Source organism: Lagopus leucura, unplaced genomic scaffold (genome assembly GCF_019238085.1).
Source record: "Lagopus leucura isolate 7727_CA_CO unplaced genomic scaffold, USGS_WTPT01 Super-Scaffold_100024, whole genome shotgun sequence".
Lineage (NCBI taxonomy): Eukaryota > Metazoa > Chordata > Aves > Galliformes > Phasianidae > Lagopus > Lagopus leucura.
Window position 1 is genome coordinate 8,360,723 of NW_024962276.1, and position 17,540 is coordinate 8,378,262.

A 17,540-nucleotide genomic window follows, 5' to 3' on the forward strand; every position below is an offset into this window, starting at 1 on the left:
ACATGCACTTTTAGGGGACATGCACTTTTAGGGGACATGCACTTTTACAAAACATTATATTTACTACTCCTACGTTCCTCTTGCAGTTACTTTACAATGATATGCTCTTCTTGGTGTGGCGAAGTTTTATATTGCTATGGCTGTTTTATATTACCTGAAAACACAGCAAACCACAGAAGAGCCCTATCAGGTGTAATACGCCCCCCACAAATACTTTGAGCACGAAACCACAGAGCCACGTGGAACCATACCTGCGCTGTCCTGGAATCCGTCACCTCTTTGTACAGGCTGATGTCCAGGTAGTAGCCCGACTCGTTGGTCAGGAAGAGCCGAATGGGGATGGCCTTTCCTGTCGGTGTCAGCCGAATGTTGATCTTCAGCTCGGCCTGGAGGACGCGGAGCTTCCACAGGCGGCTCCCGTAGCGCATCACCATGCTGCGCACGGATTCCTCGATCTTAAAACACAGCAGAACTTGCCTCACCTTTCTGGACACAGCACCCCGCGGCTGTAAGCTTCTGCTCCAAGGGCAGCCCAGCATTTTGGGGCCGCGGAAAGAGAGCTCCAAACAGCAGCACACGAGCTGCTACCAGACCCTTTCTCATCCTGACAACTCTTGATATGCAGGAGCAGGACCCAAAACGCAGGGATGGCACTGAACTCAGACACCTCACTCCCCAGCCAAGCACTGCGTCCCCTGCACTGACCTCTCTCCTGCAAGCACAGCTCAGAGCTCAGAATTACAAAACACAGGAAAGTGAAATCCTTGACAAACAGTTGTACAGCACTTATATGCACAATAATCATGTTTCACAGCACACACGGTACAGTGCTTTAAATCAACAAAGTAATTACTGCTTGGAGCTTGGCCTTCTGGTGTTCTATTAAACTTTGTAATATACTACTGTTGGCAAATAGCGCATATTAAAAGAAGGCAATTTATAGTCTCTTTTTAACATTCTTTCCAAAAAAAAAAAGTCTCCTTTCCACTGCTGCTCAGGAAAAAGTCACAGTGTGCATCTGAAGGCTGCCCAACATCCAGGGCTGCACACCCCTGGTGCTCCTGAGAACTGATGGGTCAGGATTCACTGAGAGCGCATTTATTCAAAAGCAATTTAAATCACCAGTTTTTAATCATGAGTTAAAGTCAGCAAGCAAGAGATCCTTACTCTGATAACCAATTCATCTTTTTAAACTTTCAGTTATTCTCATGAGGAAAGGTCAGCTCTCATATCCTTTGGTAACCATGAGCAGAATGTTGATTCCCAACCAAATGCAGCCATGCAGCCTTTACAGCATATCCAGGACTTCCTTTGCAGTGGTCTGCTAACCACAAATGTAATTTATGCCTACAAACTCTCGTTTATCCATTCTAATCCCTCATGTCTTTAAAAGACATAAGGAATATGAGAAGTGGTTCTTGCAAATAGCACAGGTGTTAGAGCTGTTTTTACCTAAAAGGCTTCCAAAGCTACCCCTAACAGATCTGGGTTAACACACAGCATTACTCTCTTTCTATCTTGTAGTAACATGCACTACCAGCCCATTCCCAAGGCAAAAGTATACTCCATATGACTTACACTGACAAGAAGAAATCAAAATTAGTCATTAAATAACTGAACAAGCAGTGCAGAATCTCTCAGCACTCCCATGGCTCACTACTGAAAAGCAGAACTCCAATATTTGGAGGAACTAAACAGACCCTCACGTTATCACTTGTAACACTAGTCCCCAACTTCTTGTGATTTCTGCTGTAAAAAGGCTGGTAGGAACTGCACGTCATTCACCAAGCCATTAAAATGCACTCAGTCAATAGGTGCAGTTACATTAGCATAGAGAGACAAGAAACGACCGTTTATTCTGGCGAGCGAAGCCCAAGAAAAACAAACAGTTCAGGGTTGGCAAGAAGGCCATACCTTAGATGGGTCCATGATGACAGTAGGCACAAAATTTAAGAAGATGTGATTGCAGTCAGTGCGCACGTTGGTATTATTAAATGCCACCTCCAACTCGTCCATGGCTTCCAAAAGCAATCGCTCTCCCTCGTTTTGCAGATACTCGAAGGAGGCTTCCTGCCAGACATTGTCAACAAATAATTTACCTTCTATTCAAAAACCACAACCCAAGTAAACAGCCTTTGAAAACAGCCTTTGAAAAACTGCAGAAGGACTTGACTGAGAAAACAGGTTACATCAGTATGAGCAGGATGTGCAGCGCTGAAACAGATCAATCACAGTCACAGAGGCAGTACTCCCACCTTCTGGGTCCACATATCCAGCTGACTTGTTTAGGTCAGCATAAATACGAACTTGGACAGGTAAAACTATTGCTTCAGTAGCAGGAGGAACAGGGAGAAATAACTACTGCAGGGATTTCTGACTATCCACAGCCCAGAGAAAAACCTCTGTAAGGTACAGGAATACTGCCTTTGAAGACATGCTGCTGCAAAGCCAGTGTGAGCAAAGAGAGGGCACACAACTGCGGCACTCTATGTGTGCTATAGGTTTTCAGGCAGATTCTCAAGTGATTTACAGAGTTTTATAGGCTGTCTTGGAAAGAGAGCTCAGCTGGGTGACAAAACTCACCTTGGTAACTAGGTCTGAATGCCTTATAATGGCCCTCACAAAGAACCTGTAGTCTGTCACTTCTGTTCCTACTTCAACTTTAGCTGCTCCCAGGTAGAGATGCATTTTGTGGTTGGCACACGGAATGGCAGTGAGGTCAAAGTTTCGCATTCGGTTCAGCTCCAGCTGAAAAGCCAGCGCTGGCTCCAGATGGCGGTAGATTCTGTCTTCTTCAAACTGAAGGAACGCAGCATGAGCAGAGAGGGAAGGATGTGAAGAGGAGGTGGGTTAAGAGGGTGGAACGCTGAGGATGTAGAAATCTGGATGATACCCATTGCATTCATTCGTACATCCATTATATTACATTCATACGCCCTAAAAGGCTAAAAATTCAAACTAAATTGTTGAACTACTAAGAGTGGAACACACACTGTAAGACAGCAAGTTCTCCAGCTCTTTCCCCTCTTTTTCAGGGAAGCCAAGAAGTTTGATATCGAATCATTATACAGCTTCTACACTTCCCCTGTTACGCTGTGAATGAAACTCACAAACACAGAAGCTTTAAGTCAGGTTCCAAATGCATTAATTTTTATTCCGTTACCAGAGACTCATCATTGTTCCTGGAATCTACTGCTGTGTGGGAAGATGAAGATACCACACTGTGCAGTGAAGCTGAGCTGAAGCAGCTCCCTGCAACAGCAGCACGAGCAGCTACGTGAGAGGATACAGTAAATGCTTAGAGAAGAAAGACTTTAGATTGTACAGCTTACCTTATCCCGGGCACGGAACGTGAAGAACTTTGGAAATTCCCTCTGAAAACAAAAACGATGACATTAATCCTCCAAAAGTTATCCACCTGGGGTAGCACCGTAACAGAGGAGATCACTGAAGTTGTTCCCAGCTACTTTTGCAGCATTACAGAGCGGTGGAAAACCAAGTTACCCCCAGCAAGGCAGCAGAGGTAGTTCAGGCCTGTCTTCGCCGTCAGTGCAACAGATGCCACTTGACTGGCTTTTTATTATTGTGGTCCATTATCAACAGACAATACAATTGAACTTCTACTAGTTCTGTTATTGCTGCAGTGATTGTGGAAACGTTTGGGAGCTGTACAATCACGTTAAAACCTTGTTATGTAAGCTGATGTACACAAAACAATCTATATTAACTGTATGAAGTTATTTTCACAGCCTTACTGTTAGAAATGCCCTCTTTCCAATGAAAATTATGAATTGTAATAACAGAACTTCATTCCATGTGGAAGTAGAACTCCAGAAAAACCTCCCAGCTATGGTTAGGTTTCTCTGTTATTCTATTGCTCAGATTATATCCTAGCAAAATGTAAAAGGTTTGTATTTTTATGCACGGAGGAACATTTCTGAATGCTTTGCACCAACAACACGAGAACACCAGCCATTGGTACTTCAGGTAATAGAAAGGAGCACACCCAGCTGGCCAGAGCTCTCATTGAGAAATAAAGGCAGTCTCTGACTTGAAGTCACTGAATTTCTGAATCACATTCTCACTGTCAATAAGGACATGCAAGCCTAGCTTGATTCAGTGCAACAAACAGCAGATAAAATAACCACCTGGTAAATCATCCTAACCTCCCACAAAAAACAGCCCCTGGAATGCCGCCCGATAGCTGAACAAAAGAACCTGTGTTTGACTGGAGTGTGTCTTCTGGAGCAGCCAGAAGTAAGGGAACCCTGCCTGAACACTGAGACACCGGGCACATAGGTGAGCCTGCAAGGACCAAGTGCTCTGCAACAAGCACACGCAGGACTTCCATGCTTCCTCACTTCTCTTCCAAATCCCTCCCACCTGTTCCCCCCTGCACACTGCCAATTTCCCCTAATATCATCCATGCCCATTCTATCACTAATGTAATTGCTTTCAAGGCATTTGACTATTGTTGTGGGCAAATATAATAATTAGATGTGCACACAAAAAAATTCTCAGTGCTCTGGTACCAAAATCCAAAAGAGTGCTCCATTTCCCAGGCAGAAGAATTATACCCCTGCTGTGTTCTCATCAACCAACCATCATCAAGACAATCAAAATAATTTGCCTAAATTAGCCAATCAAGACACCCTGCAAATCGCAGAATGTGAAAAGCTACAACAGAAATCATCATAGTTGATTATTATACTAATAATCACGTTAAAAACCTAATGAGATGAGGAAATTGGAAGCTTGCTGGAGCAACTCTCTATTACCTCAACATGCTGGGAACTAATTATATAGACTGTAATTAAAACAAAAACAAACCCAAGCCTGGGCCCTGGCTAAGTTAATAGTTGGTCCAATAATAAACGGAATAGAACAGGAGATGGTAATAAAGACTGACACAAAACGTCCCAGCGGTGCTCTAGAAACTTTGCAGGCAGATGAGATGTGCAGTGCACCCTCTGGCTCAGGAGCATCCTACCAGCACATCACATCAGCACAGCTCAGGGCCAGCACAAGGCTGCCTCGGTCCAAGCCTGATCTCTGATGCATGCTGCAGAGCTTATCCGTAGACTTCTGCTTTGTGCTCTTCAAGTGTCAATTCAACTCTCTAAAAATTCATTTTTTCCCATCTAAAGCTAGGGTTTCCTTCTAAGAGTCCAATTCCTACATAACCCTCTCACCAGTACCTGTCTGTGCACCGTGGTCATGGATTCCCAGCAGTGCTCAACTTGCTGAACCAGGCTCATTAAACACAGGATGAATTTCTTGCACTTTAAAGACTCCTAACAACCTCCAGAGTTGTAAAGCAGCTACAGAAGGGCTAAAAATACTGCTTATGCTTTGCATTGCCACCTTGAAAACAGGGCCAAGCTAAGTCTTGCTGATGCCAAAGCCCAGGAGAAAGAAGTAATTCACAGCAGCAGAAGCACCAAACATTTTCCACGTCATTAAGTCATCAGACAAAATTTAGCAAGCCACTTCAATCACTCCTCTAAGTTATATTGAAATCAGGGAGAAGACTGAAGGAATCCCCACAGCATGTATGAAATAAAAAAATGTGATTACATTTCAGAATATAGAACTATATGAATACAATGAAGACCTTGGTCAAAGTGCCAGCCATGAGGTTAGCCAGGCAATGAGCATGCAAGCAGCCCTGCTGAATGCAGCAGGTCCAGCCTTGTAGTGAAATTCAACTCTGACACAATGCTGGCATCAAAGGCCTGGCTAAGAACCAAATGAGAACCAGAGTCGCTTACGAGTCTCTTGGCCTCTCATCAGAAATACCACCATGTTCCAGAGCCTTTTTTACTTACATGAAATCTCTGATCCACCTCACAGTTGACCTGTTTCCTGAAGTCCTTACAAACGAACCACACAAACACAGGAAGAGAAAAAAAAGAGAAAAAAAAAGCAGAAGAAAGCTAGCAATTAGAATGAAAATCAAAAATGAATTATCAAGATTACAAGAGGTGCCAAGATTGCTTACAATTGTAAATTAATTTTCTTAAGCAAATGCATTAAAACAATCTCCAATTTTAAAGAACAAAAACAGTGAAGTCAGAAATAACTGCAGTTATTGGACTTAATTTGTGTCAAGCACAATAAATTCAATGCTTCTATGAACTAGAAACCAAAGAGTTTTTAGCAGCATGAGAGACACCAAAATACCTTCTGTGCCACAAGGAACGTCAGCCTCCGGATGCCATGCTCAATGAGGACTGATTTCTGCAAAAGGAAAAGAAGGAATCAAGACTTAGCTTCACAGAGAAGGAACACATCAACAACGTGTGCAAGTCTCCTCTGAACCAGAAAAGCTCTACAGATGCTCCTGCATCTCTGTTGCAAGTTCATTCCCAGCCCGTTTTGATCTACTCACAGCTACAATCTCTCCCATCTGCTGACTGCACTGCAGCACACATAAGCAAATTCATAAAGCCTGCAGTTAAGTAACCACAGGGCAAGGGCAAAGCACGCAGCTGAACCTTGCCAACACGCAGAGCAGAAGAGTTGGCTACAAGTCTAGAAGGGCTTTCTCTCATCGGCCAACACAAGTTGGTCTTTTTGCAAAGATTTCTTTCTTAGCACAAGATAGGCATGGTGAGGCCATGGAAAGTGATCCTTTTGGAGGAACTGACCCAATGAAGCACAACACCACGTACTTGATTTTGGCACAAGCAATACATGAACAACCCTGACTGAAGGACGGATCCATCGATATCACAAAGGTGACAACTGGTATTTGTGACACCGTCCCTCAGATACCTATCAGATATGCCCATTCTGGTTGCTTCTTGAACTAATTCCAGAAAGCCACATTGCAAATGAAAGTGGTGTGATGAGCATTTGCCACATCGCTGGTTTTTTTAAGCGTTAAAAAACTCGTAATTTTGCCCCTTTAAAACTTTATCCTTTCTCCTCTTTTTTCCAATTGAAAAGCAAAAAAGATCAAAATAAAAAAAGAACAAAAATGAAATGAGAACTTTGCTAGCCCAGGAACAAAACAACCCCTTTCAGCACAGACAGCAATGTTTTACTAAGGTTAAGCCCTTTGAAAATGAGCATCAGCGACTATATTCATAGCAAGAGGAAGAAAATAACTTTAATAATTCCATGATTTAAAAAGCAAAAATTGTTATTGCTTTTAAAATTCCACAAGTGGCAGACAATAACAGCATAGCAACAGGATTCTGATTACATCGTAATAATGCGGGTCTCACAGCGAGTCCACAGCCATTACAGAGCGATTAGCCAGCAGCACCTGGAGAAACTCCATTTACACCGACTGCCTCAATCTCCTCCACAAGTCATTTACAAGTATATGATCCTAATTTCTATTAGAAAAAACACACACAACATGCTGGGACGAGAAGATTATTTGGACAATTTGGATCAACCTATTTGATAGTTTAATGTGTTTGGGAATTTTATTTTATTTTTTTTAATTTCTTTCCTTTTATCCCCTCCCATAAAACGCCTCGAGCATGATCAAGAAGAGGAAAAGTAAAACTAGTGTTAATTTTTATATTTGATTATTTTCTTTGCTTAAAGAGGCAGGAAGCTGCTGAAGTCTAGCAGGTACCAGTCCCACATGGGAACCCCTCTTTTCTGCAGAACGTATGACTAACTTTCAAGCTGGGAAGAGAAGTTAGAAACTGCTCCCTCAGTGCTCTCACAGCCACTGCAGGTAGCATGGATGCAGCAGTGCCCAGAGAGCCATTCATACCAACAAGCCTGAGTTCTTCATGCCCATCAGGAAAGCAAGTGAACACAGGCACCAGTGGCTGTCCCCAACACAGCTTTCTCAGAAGTGGCCGCAGGATCAATACTTGATACCCTCAAGTGAATCTCACGCAGCAATAAAGCATACCAAAGCAATTCCACTTGGTGCAAAAAACATCACCTGACAAATATATATATATATTTTTTAAGGTCTTTTACCCTACCAGAAATTGAAAGTCCTGAGGTGAAGGATTAGAATGGACCATGAAGCACTACAAACTAAAATGAGAGCTGCGTGGTTTTCAGTGTCCACCTTGGAGGCTTCAGAAAGGGGCAGCGATATCCAAACAGTGAAGTGGTAAGATTTTAGATGGCAGAAATTAAGGATGCAACTATTGCATTTATTTATGGAAAAAACATCTGAGAAGCACAATGACTTCCCAAAGCAGACAGACCTGTCCTGAACAGCCAGCCTGCTCCAGAGCGGGAGAGAACTGAGCTGACTTACCTTGCTCTGTGTGAACTCTCTGAACATGGCTGCCAGCCCATCATCATCAACGTCCCCATCAGTTTTAATAGCAACATTAAGAATGTGAATGGGCTCCTCACGGGCAGCCTGCAATTTGAAGAACACATGCCACATAAATAAACTGTGAACAACAACTCTTAAACTCATGTCCCATAGGAAACAGATGACTTCAGCAGAGTTTGCTATCAAATAAGGAGAACTACAGAGGAAATCCTTGATCAAGCAGCCCCACAAGTTCACGTTTCAGAAATAAGAGAAAATCCACAAACAGCAAACAGGAGCTTCGTTTGGAGGATCCAGTTCTGACTTGGTGAACTCAAGCATGCCTCATTTGGATGCAAAATGAATGCGGGGTCAGGGCCTCTCTTCATGAGATGCAATGCAGGCAAGGCATAAAAGGGCTCTGGCATCTTGAAAGGTAATGGCATTAAGTAAATTTAGTATAAGAGCAAAACATTGTGCACTTTCACATCTGCAACAGAATGAAATAATGTAATTGGAAGTGTCAATGACATTGGAGGTCTGAGAAGTGACAAACGTAGTGCTCAAAATTTTGTGGTTAACTCCGACAAACTGAGTATGAACTGAAAATTTTCCTTGGTGAAATGAGGAGTTAAAGAGAAAGATCTGAGGACATTAAGGTTGATGCTCTGGAACAAGGCCTCAGTATTTACACACATCCAGATCAACAGCTAAGTTTAAAACCAAGCCCTGCTCTGAATACAGACTGTACTGCACCAGAGGTCCCAGCTGCTGGGGGCAGGACTGAGCAGTGAGCAGCTACCTGTGGTGCCAGGGACAGCAGTTCTTCTGTCACTAAGAATTACAAACCATCTGCTTCCTCTGCACCTGTTCTCCATGTCAGTGCAAAAACTGTCAGGGCTCCAACTCTGTTTTTTCTCATAAAAAGAGCTCTAACTGGCAAAAGAGAGAGAACAGTCAGAATGTAAAGCAAGTGGAAACCTACTCTGTCTGAGCTCTCAGTTACACTGCCATGGATCCAATAATTCTACTGATGCTAAAAGCAACAACCTGAATTTACATGGAGAGTAAGACATAATTCTGGTTTTAGAACAGTCAGGAAATGGCCACCTACTTTTATTCACCTGCTGTGAAAAGAGCAAACAAAACACATACATAAATACATAAAGCTCTTAACTCCTGCTTCCAGCACTGGAACAAGTGGCAAGCATCTAGCCTGCAGTCACTGCAGCATTCTGCACGTCTTCCATTTCCAAACTGAGAGCAACCTCCAGAGAGAAAAATTACTGTACCTTGTCTTCATCATAGAGGGAAGCATGGCCAGCTTCAGGGAAGGTTGGGCTCTGGGGAGGAGAGTCGCAGAAACAACTCATCACTTCATCAAAGATTCTGAAATACACCAGAGAAGTATTAGTCATAAACACACTGCTGTAGCTCACTGAAGGCATACAGTCCTAAAATCCACAAATCACATTGCCAAGAGGAGAGGAGAGAAAAGGACTGCTTCCATTTGCAGGACTGAAACTCAAAAGATGAGGAGGCAGCATCTCCTCCACCCTTCCACCTGAGCAGAGCCTGCATCTTCCTGCACTTGTCACAGATCCTATGGCCACAGGCACTCATGACTGCTATGAGCTCTGCTGCCTTTTTTGTCTAGTCCAGAAACGCTGGAAGCACAAAGAATATCCCCTCCTCTGTGTACAGGAGCACTGGAAATCAGCACAGAAGCAGACGATCTCCAGCCAGCAGCAGTTCTGGATGCTGCTCCTTCTGGCCGCACGCTGCTCTGGCAGCGGCCTGAAAATTTCCATTAGCTGAAGGAGGCAGATGAGAGGATCCCAACAGACACCCCAAGAGCTGAACAAACAAGCTCAGGATCGCTTTGAGCCTGCTTCTAAACAGTCCCATTTGCGCCCACCAAGGAACACAACCATCAGCCTCCCCACATACCTGACAAAATCCTCAAACGTGCGGAAGGAGACCATTCCGCCCATCCGCTGGCACGGCGGAGTGAACGAGTTGTCCAGCAGCACATCACTCACACTGGCTACGTGGACCATCCCGTAGTGATTGAGGTTGGAAGAGAAGGACATTCTAAATGGCAACGCAATAACAGCACAGTCAGCAGGGACAAGGGAGAGAAGGTCACCTGAGGACAAACGTCTGTGTGTGCGCACGTGCTCCGACCACCCAACACATGGCTGTTTATCCCGAGTGACACTGCAGGACTGCTGGGTTCTCGGCACGCCAGAGCTGCTGTGCTGCCATTTCCTAGGGCCCTGCAATGGTGGCACGTGTCTGCTGCCACTGATTCTCTTACCTGGACATCCTCCCAAGGCACAGAGTCAGGAAACAATGTTATAAGCCCTCAGAACCAGTACTTCTTAGGGTTAAGTGAGGTGACAGGTGAACTGTGACTATGCAAAGCTGAACACATTTTTCCCCCCAATATGGTCCTTTACTTTACAGGTGGAATAGCAGCCACTGCTCTTCTGCTCCTGCCTGTACAGTGAGTGCAGCACTCAGCCAGGGCCAATTCCTGATGTCAGTGAGTGGCACCAGGACAGATTTACACAAGCTCAGAGGAAGGCACCAAGTAAAGGACTTCTATTTAGGGCAAAACTGCTCACTGCAAAGGTCAGTGTTCTTTCCTGGAGAAGGCATGATCCTGTGCACATTAAAGTATCACTGACTTCTCAGATAGTTCAACAGCTGTGGCAGCATACACTGTTGTGAAATTGCTGGTGTTCGTTTGGGCAGTGAGCTTTTATGTTAATTTGTGCAGCGAGCTTTTGTCATCTGTTTCTTCTGTGTTTATTTTTCTGATTTGCTTTTGTTGTTGTTACAGCTCCACGTTGTCATGGCCAAGACTAGCAGAGGAAGTTCCTTGCATGTCAACACAAATACTCCAACCAACTAAACACCCCCTCTCCAGCAAGCAGAATGGGGTTTTGCCTTCTCTGGAGTAAAGGGGAACAGCGCTCCTCATTTCTGCACTGCACACTACAGACCCAGCTGCATTCCCTGCAGGATGGGCTCCTGCAGCTCAGGGCAGCCCCCCCTCCCTTCCCTCCCCTTGGGGCTTAGGACACATCAACAAAGTCAAGTTCTGTCCTCCCCAGGTGGTGCCGTAAGGGCAGGAATGAGGGCACTGATTCAGCACAGCACCACAGCAACGTCCACCTCCTGCTGTCCCACCAGCGCTCACGTGGTGCCGGATGGGCATGGCTCACACTGCTGCTTCATTCACTCCCCTGTCCTTCCCACAGAAAGCCACTGTGACACGGCCCTAAGAACACCAATAGCCACTCTAAGCTATCATCAGTTTGATTAATAGCTCTCTGTGTATAAAGTCAATGTTTCTGTAATTTATCTCTGATTAAGAGCCATGAGACTTTCGAGCCCGTTTGTACTATTTTCCCTAAATAGGCATGTAAGCAGTAATAAATAATAAGTATTCATGTTTTGAAAGAGAAAAATGTTTCAGGACATGCCTTGGTGTACATTTCTTACAGCCAATACAAAACATATCACAGAACAGTAACTAAACAAAGAGACAGCAGACATTTTTCATGTATTATTTAAAACGAGAAATACTTTTCAACTGAGACACGGGAGGAAAAATTAGCATCCAGAACACAACAAAACATGCTGTCAGCTGTTGGAGATGCAGATTCATCTATGGCACGAGGGAGGTAAGACAGCCTCAACGAATTCTAAGCTAGTTGCGAGAAACCAGAGCGGCAACAGGTGTGCTATGAGCCCGAGGCAAAGCCCTGCTCCCTGTGCCACCCCACAGAGGGACCAGCTGGGATCCCATTCCAAAAGGAGAGACCCACACAGGAGCTGCACTCCACACTGCGGGCGCACCGAGCAGATTTAACTGTGGAGACTGCTGCATGCAAAGCTGCTTTTAAAAAGGGTGGTGAAAAGCTGAAAACATGTTTTAGACAAAGGGAGAGGAAAATGGAGGGAGAAGAGTTACGTTTGAGAGCTTCCGAAGCAAAGAGAAGGGCACTACAACAAAACATGTTAGAACATTGAGCACTAGACTACTTCTTTCTAGTCTTTCTGTTCAAATTTTAAAAGATGATGAGTACCGTACCTGTTTAGCGTGGGGATGTTCCCTCTGTAATCAAACAACCACAGTTAGTTACAGATTGGTTAGTGAAAGCCATCATCAAAAACTATCATCAGGCTGGTCCGCAGACCAGCGACACCTTTAAATTGACCGAACCCAAATTTGTCCAGCAGAAATTAGGCAGAATTCAATTTCATTGACCCTGAGGAGGCACCCACCACCTGACTTGCCACGACTGCCACGGGAGTAAACACAGACCATGCACATGACATGCAAATAACACATATGAGGAAAGCACGCTGCATTCGCAAGGCACCCTGTATTCCTACAGCACCTCATGGCGCTGCTGCAAGCCCTGTGCAAACACCAACGGAGCTTCAAAGGTCAGAGTGGGAGTCAGCCCCACCTGACAGAACAGCAAACAGCAGCACAGATGCAAAAGAGTGACTGTGTCCCATAGGGAGACTGCAACAGGTTCAGAAAAAAAAGCCAAATCCTCATTGCCAAACCTCCCCAGTAAGCAGCAGCCCACAGGGCGAGAACAAAGCAAATGCACACAAACACCACGGAACACTTGGCATTTGCAGCATCAAGGCCATGAACACCAAAAAGAGCAAACACAACTTGAGACCAACTTCAGCAAAATTGAGTGGTTCTTTCATAACATCAGCCCACAACTCCCCGCATTTCTGCTTGCAAACCACAACTCAGCAATGGCTGCGAGCTAAATGGAGCTGAGGTGCACAGCTTCCCAGCAGTGGTCACACTTTGCCCATCCATTCACAGGAGCACAAGGTGGCAAATGGCTCCATGCAAGATGCAGAAATGGCTGCAGTGTGGCATTCATAATAGCAAAGACTGAATCAGAAAAACACACATGCGCCCAGGAGGCTTGTGCAGAGATCAGCAACGTGGAAAGGTCAAAAGTAAAGCTTCAGGGAGCACAGATCTGGCCATTTGTCCTTCCCTCCCTACAGAAACCTGGGGAAGACCAAACTACAGAGTTTCCTAATGCCTTTAGCCACAGGCAAGGCCCTGGGCTGCTGGATATGAAGTCCTGGTGATCAGCAACCACAATGTTTCCATGGTCACAGCCCTCAGTGGACTCAATGCACCCTGCTCAAAAACAGATTTTGTTACATCAGAATCACATTCACTGTGAGGCTGCACGTTCGGTGCTTTACTGACAGAGGCACAGAAGTTCCCCTGACTTCCTTAAGCCATAGGGCAGAAAACAAAACTTCTGGGGCTGAAGACATGCCTATCTGCTGCTTAATAACTAAATTTAAATAACTCCATTTGCAGTCTGAGGGACAGATAGTTTGCTGAGAGCCTGCTGCTAGGGCTCAAAGGGACACAGGGATGCAGGGTTTTGTGCCTTTTTTCTGTCTTGCTAAGTGGTGGGAAAGCTGCATGTGATCTCCTTCAGATGGAAAGAAAAGAACAGCCTGGTGAGAACAGGCAGCTCCTACACGTGGTGCACTCACGTAGTGCTCCCTGGGATGCTTTCAGAAAACTGAAAGAAGCAAGCCAACCAAACAGTGCAACAAACACTCATTTCTGCCTCAAAGAGAGCACCCTGCTGCCCTGCTCTGGGAACCACTCCCAGACCACTTGGAATGCAGGTGGAGAGATTCTGGCAGGAATCACAGCAGGAAAACAGATCTCAAGAAGGAGCGGAGCGCAGCAGCAGGGCTGTGCCATAACCACAGGCACGGCTGCAGGAACCCTCCTGTATCCCAGCTCAGCTGTCACTGTCACCATCCTGCACCGAGAGCCAAGGGCTGATGCGTGCAGCACAGGCGGGCCCTGGGGCGAGGTGTGACTGAAAGGCGTCGCACCTCCGCAGCTCCACAAACAAGGCTGCAAAGCTTGCAGGGGAACCAGCAGGAGCACAGCTCTGGCACAGCGCCGCTGCCATGCGGCTGGCCGCGACCAGGAGCCCTCCCACCACCCCTCACCCTGACCTTCACCAAATACCCCCCCACCCGGGGGGCTGATCCCACAGCAGTGTCCCCCAGCCCCATGCAAGCAGCACCGCACGGCCTCATGTCGCAATTACTCCTCCTGCTCAAGCAAAGGAAAATCCCCCCCCAGGTCCTTCCTGCACCTTCTGGGTGAATTTCCATTCCTTCCCCCACCCCCGGCAGCTCTGGCCGTGCGTGCGAAGCGCCGCGGGTTGCAGCAAGCTGTGATGGAGGTGCCGGCGTGGGGCAAAGCTTTTGAAATCAGGCAGCAAAGCAGAATCAGCAGAGGTTGGCTGAATAACCCACTTGTAGTTATTAACAGCAGTAACACAGGAGAAAGAGCAATTCCACTGGCTGTGACCAGTGGCACTCCTCTTATGTTTCTTCATTTCTGTAGAAGAACCTAAACAGAAGGCTGTGAAACATGCCTCAAACCATACATTTTGATTGGGTTTTTCCTCTCCCTCTTTCTTCCCTTATTCTTCTGCTCCCTCTGTGATTCAGCCAAGCTGAATCTGCTACTGAAGTCCAATTTGCATAAAATTATCATCGTTCCATTCAGTTTGCTGCCCCTTCAACAGCCCGTTCTTTCCTCCGCTGGAAGATTTCGCCCTTTCTGAAACAGCCAAGCCAAGGGAACTGCAACCCATTACTGCTGCCTGCTGTCTAATTAACATCAAACCCTCAGCACGAGGCTGCGGGGATTTACAGGTGTCCTGGAATCATTCCCCCCTCCCTCTCAGCAGCAGCCGCTCTCCTGCAGCACGGAGGGGACCTCAGGCTGCTGACGGCACATTTTGGGCTGTGCGCTCGGCCCGCAGCAGAGCAGCTCTTTCCACACAAGGAATCCAATGGCTGAAACAAGAGGCTGTTCTAACAGCTATTTCAGGCCACAGGAAACATGTTCATTTTGTTAGAAATTCAGATGTCCTGACTGTGTCATTGTAAAACGATGAGGCAGGCTAGTGGGAAGGTACTTAAAGCTCTGCTCTATCTGTATGCCAGTTTGGGCTCTTGATTCTTCTATAAAAACCACTGTTTGGAAACATCAATGTAAAATTTGGCTTTCAGCTTTCAAAATGGTTTCAACCTGTAAGCTAAGGAAGAGGCTGACAAAAAGAACAACCAAAGTACTCCATAGATGACAAAACATCAAGAGACAGCTCCAAGAAACATGCATTGCTCTTAAGCTTTGAAATCAGCAACACCAAAGTTCAAGGAAGGTGCCAACAAACATCCACAAGCACAAAAAAGAGATACTGGGCAGAAACAGGCACAAGATAGTTGAGACATTGATGCTGAGACGCTTGGAAATACAAGACAACCAACGACAGGACCCAAGTTCCACTCTCAGAAGCATCAAGGACAACAGAATGCAGCTCCAGGAAGGGATTCAGACAAACCTAAGGCATCTGCTTGTATGCACGTTTGTGAGTTGCGTGCATTCTCAACTCCAAACACAATCAGAGTTAGCAGCCTGTTTGAGCTGCCAAATAAAACTTGCTTTAAAGCTAAGTAAGACAATTGTCAAATCTTGAAGTCCTTGGTGGCTTGGAATGTACCCAGAGCAAACCTGCACCACTAAAACCTTCCATCGCTTCCACCACCCGATCTCGTCCAGGTTTGAGATTCTCCACGACATTTCAAGGCCACCTGTGTGGCACAGGGGACAAAAGCCCCGTTGAAAGAACACTGTATTTCCCTCTCTCTCTTCTTATACCAGATACACAACGTTTCTTTGAACAGGAGTTTTTAAGCCAAGAACAGGGGAGCGCTGCTCCCCGTGCTGAACACCTAAGAAAGGCCTCTCAGTGTCTGTCACCCAGCTCACCATTCTTACAAAGGAAACCAAACCTCTGAACAGCAGGCAATATCCCACCAGTCTGCCACCTCAGCAGGGCAGACTGAACAAAAGGGAGGCAGAGAGCAGCTCAGATCAGGGCTTATTTCAAACTCACTGGCTTTCTCACTGGGACTGGAGACAACAGAAAGAGGCAGGTGATCCCAACACCAGGGCTCTGCACACAGGCACGTGCCTGCAGTACCCTGCTGCATCCCGGAGGTGCCCTTGGATTGCTTCCTCCAGATCCAATTACTGCAATGCTCTTTACTTGGAGAGGGCTGGGAGGCTCCATTTACTGCAAAAGGCACCAGATGGTTGCACCGTGCTCCTCGTCTGGCTTGCACTGGGCAAGGAGGAACGCTGGGCTTGATCTATACAGCCCTCTATGGTTTCAATTATAAGTTTTTCTCCCTACGCTTTGCCCTTGCAATTAAGATCAGTGGGGATTCTTACAACAGGATGTTTTCTATTAATTTAAACAAATAATTCCTTCCTTCAGCTTCTGCCCACAAAACCCACCAGGAGCGGGTTGCATTTCCATGATTTTGATATTCAGAATTAACAGTTTTTCTTTCCTGTCTCCACGCAAAGTTTTACTGGGGGCAGCTGATGGCAATCATTCAGTGGCCACAAATACAAAGTCTGAGTGCCTCCTGTGACCACCAGAAGTAGTGGGTGGGATTGTTTCAGTTGCAATTAAGTGAAGTTATATAAGGGTAAGTACTAATGGCAAAGAATTTAAGTATCCCACAGCCCTATCAGTCTGCAATTTTCTCTGCATAAAGATTTTCTCCATTAAATTGTTCACAGAAATCAGTCAAAAAAGGGCCCAGGGTTTACAATTATCTGATCACGTGTCAGAAGATGTGTTGCATCGCAAAAGAACAGCTCCAAAACAGAATGCTGCCTTTGGGCCCTCAGGTATCCATTTCTGCTTGAGCAGGACCCAACCCTGCAGCGTCTCAGGGACATTTACTCAGCTGGGATACTTTGGCCTTGGGATTTGCCCCTTATTCCATCTGTCCATGCTAAAGAAGATAGAGAAGAACATATGAGGGTCTCAGAACATGGTCAAAAACAACGAAGAAGACTTAAGCAAGGCAGTGGCAGAGAGTTTGGAGATTTCATTGCTGCGTGTCCCAGGATTACCATAAGGCCTGCCTCAACGGGGTAGCTTAGATGCGTACATTCTGAGCTAATTTAATTCCCCAGGCATCCATACCCTGTTATCTGTTGCACTTCAGCCACACAATAGCTGCACAAGGCGGTATGCACTGCAAACAGCTGCATTAAGCAACAGGAGCAAAATTCAGCACCAACAGATGGAGGTGCACTCGAAGGAACAGAACCTGCCTGTGCCAGCAGTGAATTTGTCCCCAAAGCCTGCTTGCCTCTGCACAAGGA

The 17,540-nt window shown here is 45.7% G+C and overlaps 1 protein-coding gene across 6 annotated transcripts in view; it reads right to left on the reverse strand.

Moving 5' to 3' along the window:
• The window catches only part of ACACA (acetyl-CoA carboxylase alpha), a 98,482-nt gene that overhangs the window by 46,541 nt on the left and 34,401 nt on the right, over window positions 1-17,540 (reverse strand). For 3 of the 6 annotated variants that reach the window (XM_042879821.1, XM_042879822.1, XM_042879826.1), the window contains 10 exons: window positions 12,351-12,374; window positions 10,196-10,339; window positions 9,538-9,634; window positions 8,243-8,350; window positions 6,184-6,240; window positions 5,829-5,873; window positions 3,333-3,374; window positions 2,584-2,799; window positions 1,915-2,070; window positions 252-455 (listed from right to left, as the gene is read on the reverse strand). In XM_042879821.1, coding sequence (XP_042735755.1) covers window positions 252-455; window positions 1,915-2,070; window positions 2,584-2,799; window positions 3,333-3,374; window positions 5,829-5,873; window positions 6,184-6,240; window positions 8,243-8,350; window positions 9,538-9,634; window positions 10,196-10,339; window positions 12,351-12,374 — 1,093 coding nt within the window. The remainder of the gene's footprint in view (window positions 1-251; window positions 456-1,914; window positions 2,071-2,583; window positions 2,800-3,332; window positions 3,375-5,828; window positions 5,874-6,183; window positions 6,241-8,242; window positions 8,351-9,537; window positions 9,635-10,195; window positions 10,340-12,350; window positions 12,375-17,540) is intronic. The other 3 variants (XM_042879823.1, XM_042879824.1, XM_042879825.1) reach the window with 3 other exon arrangements.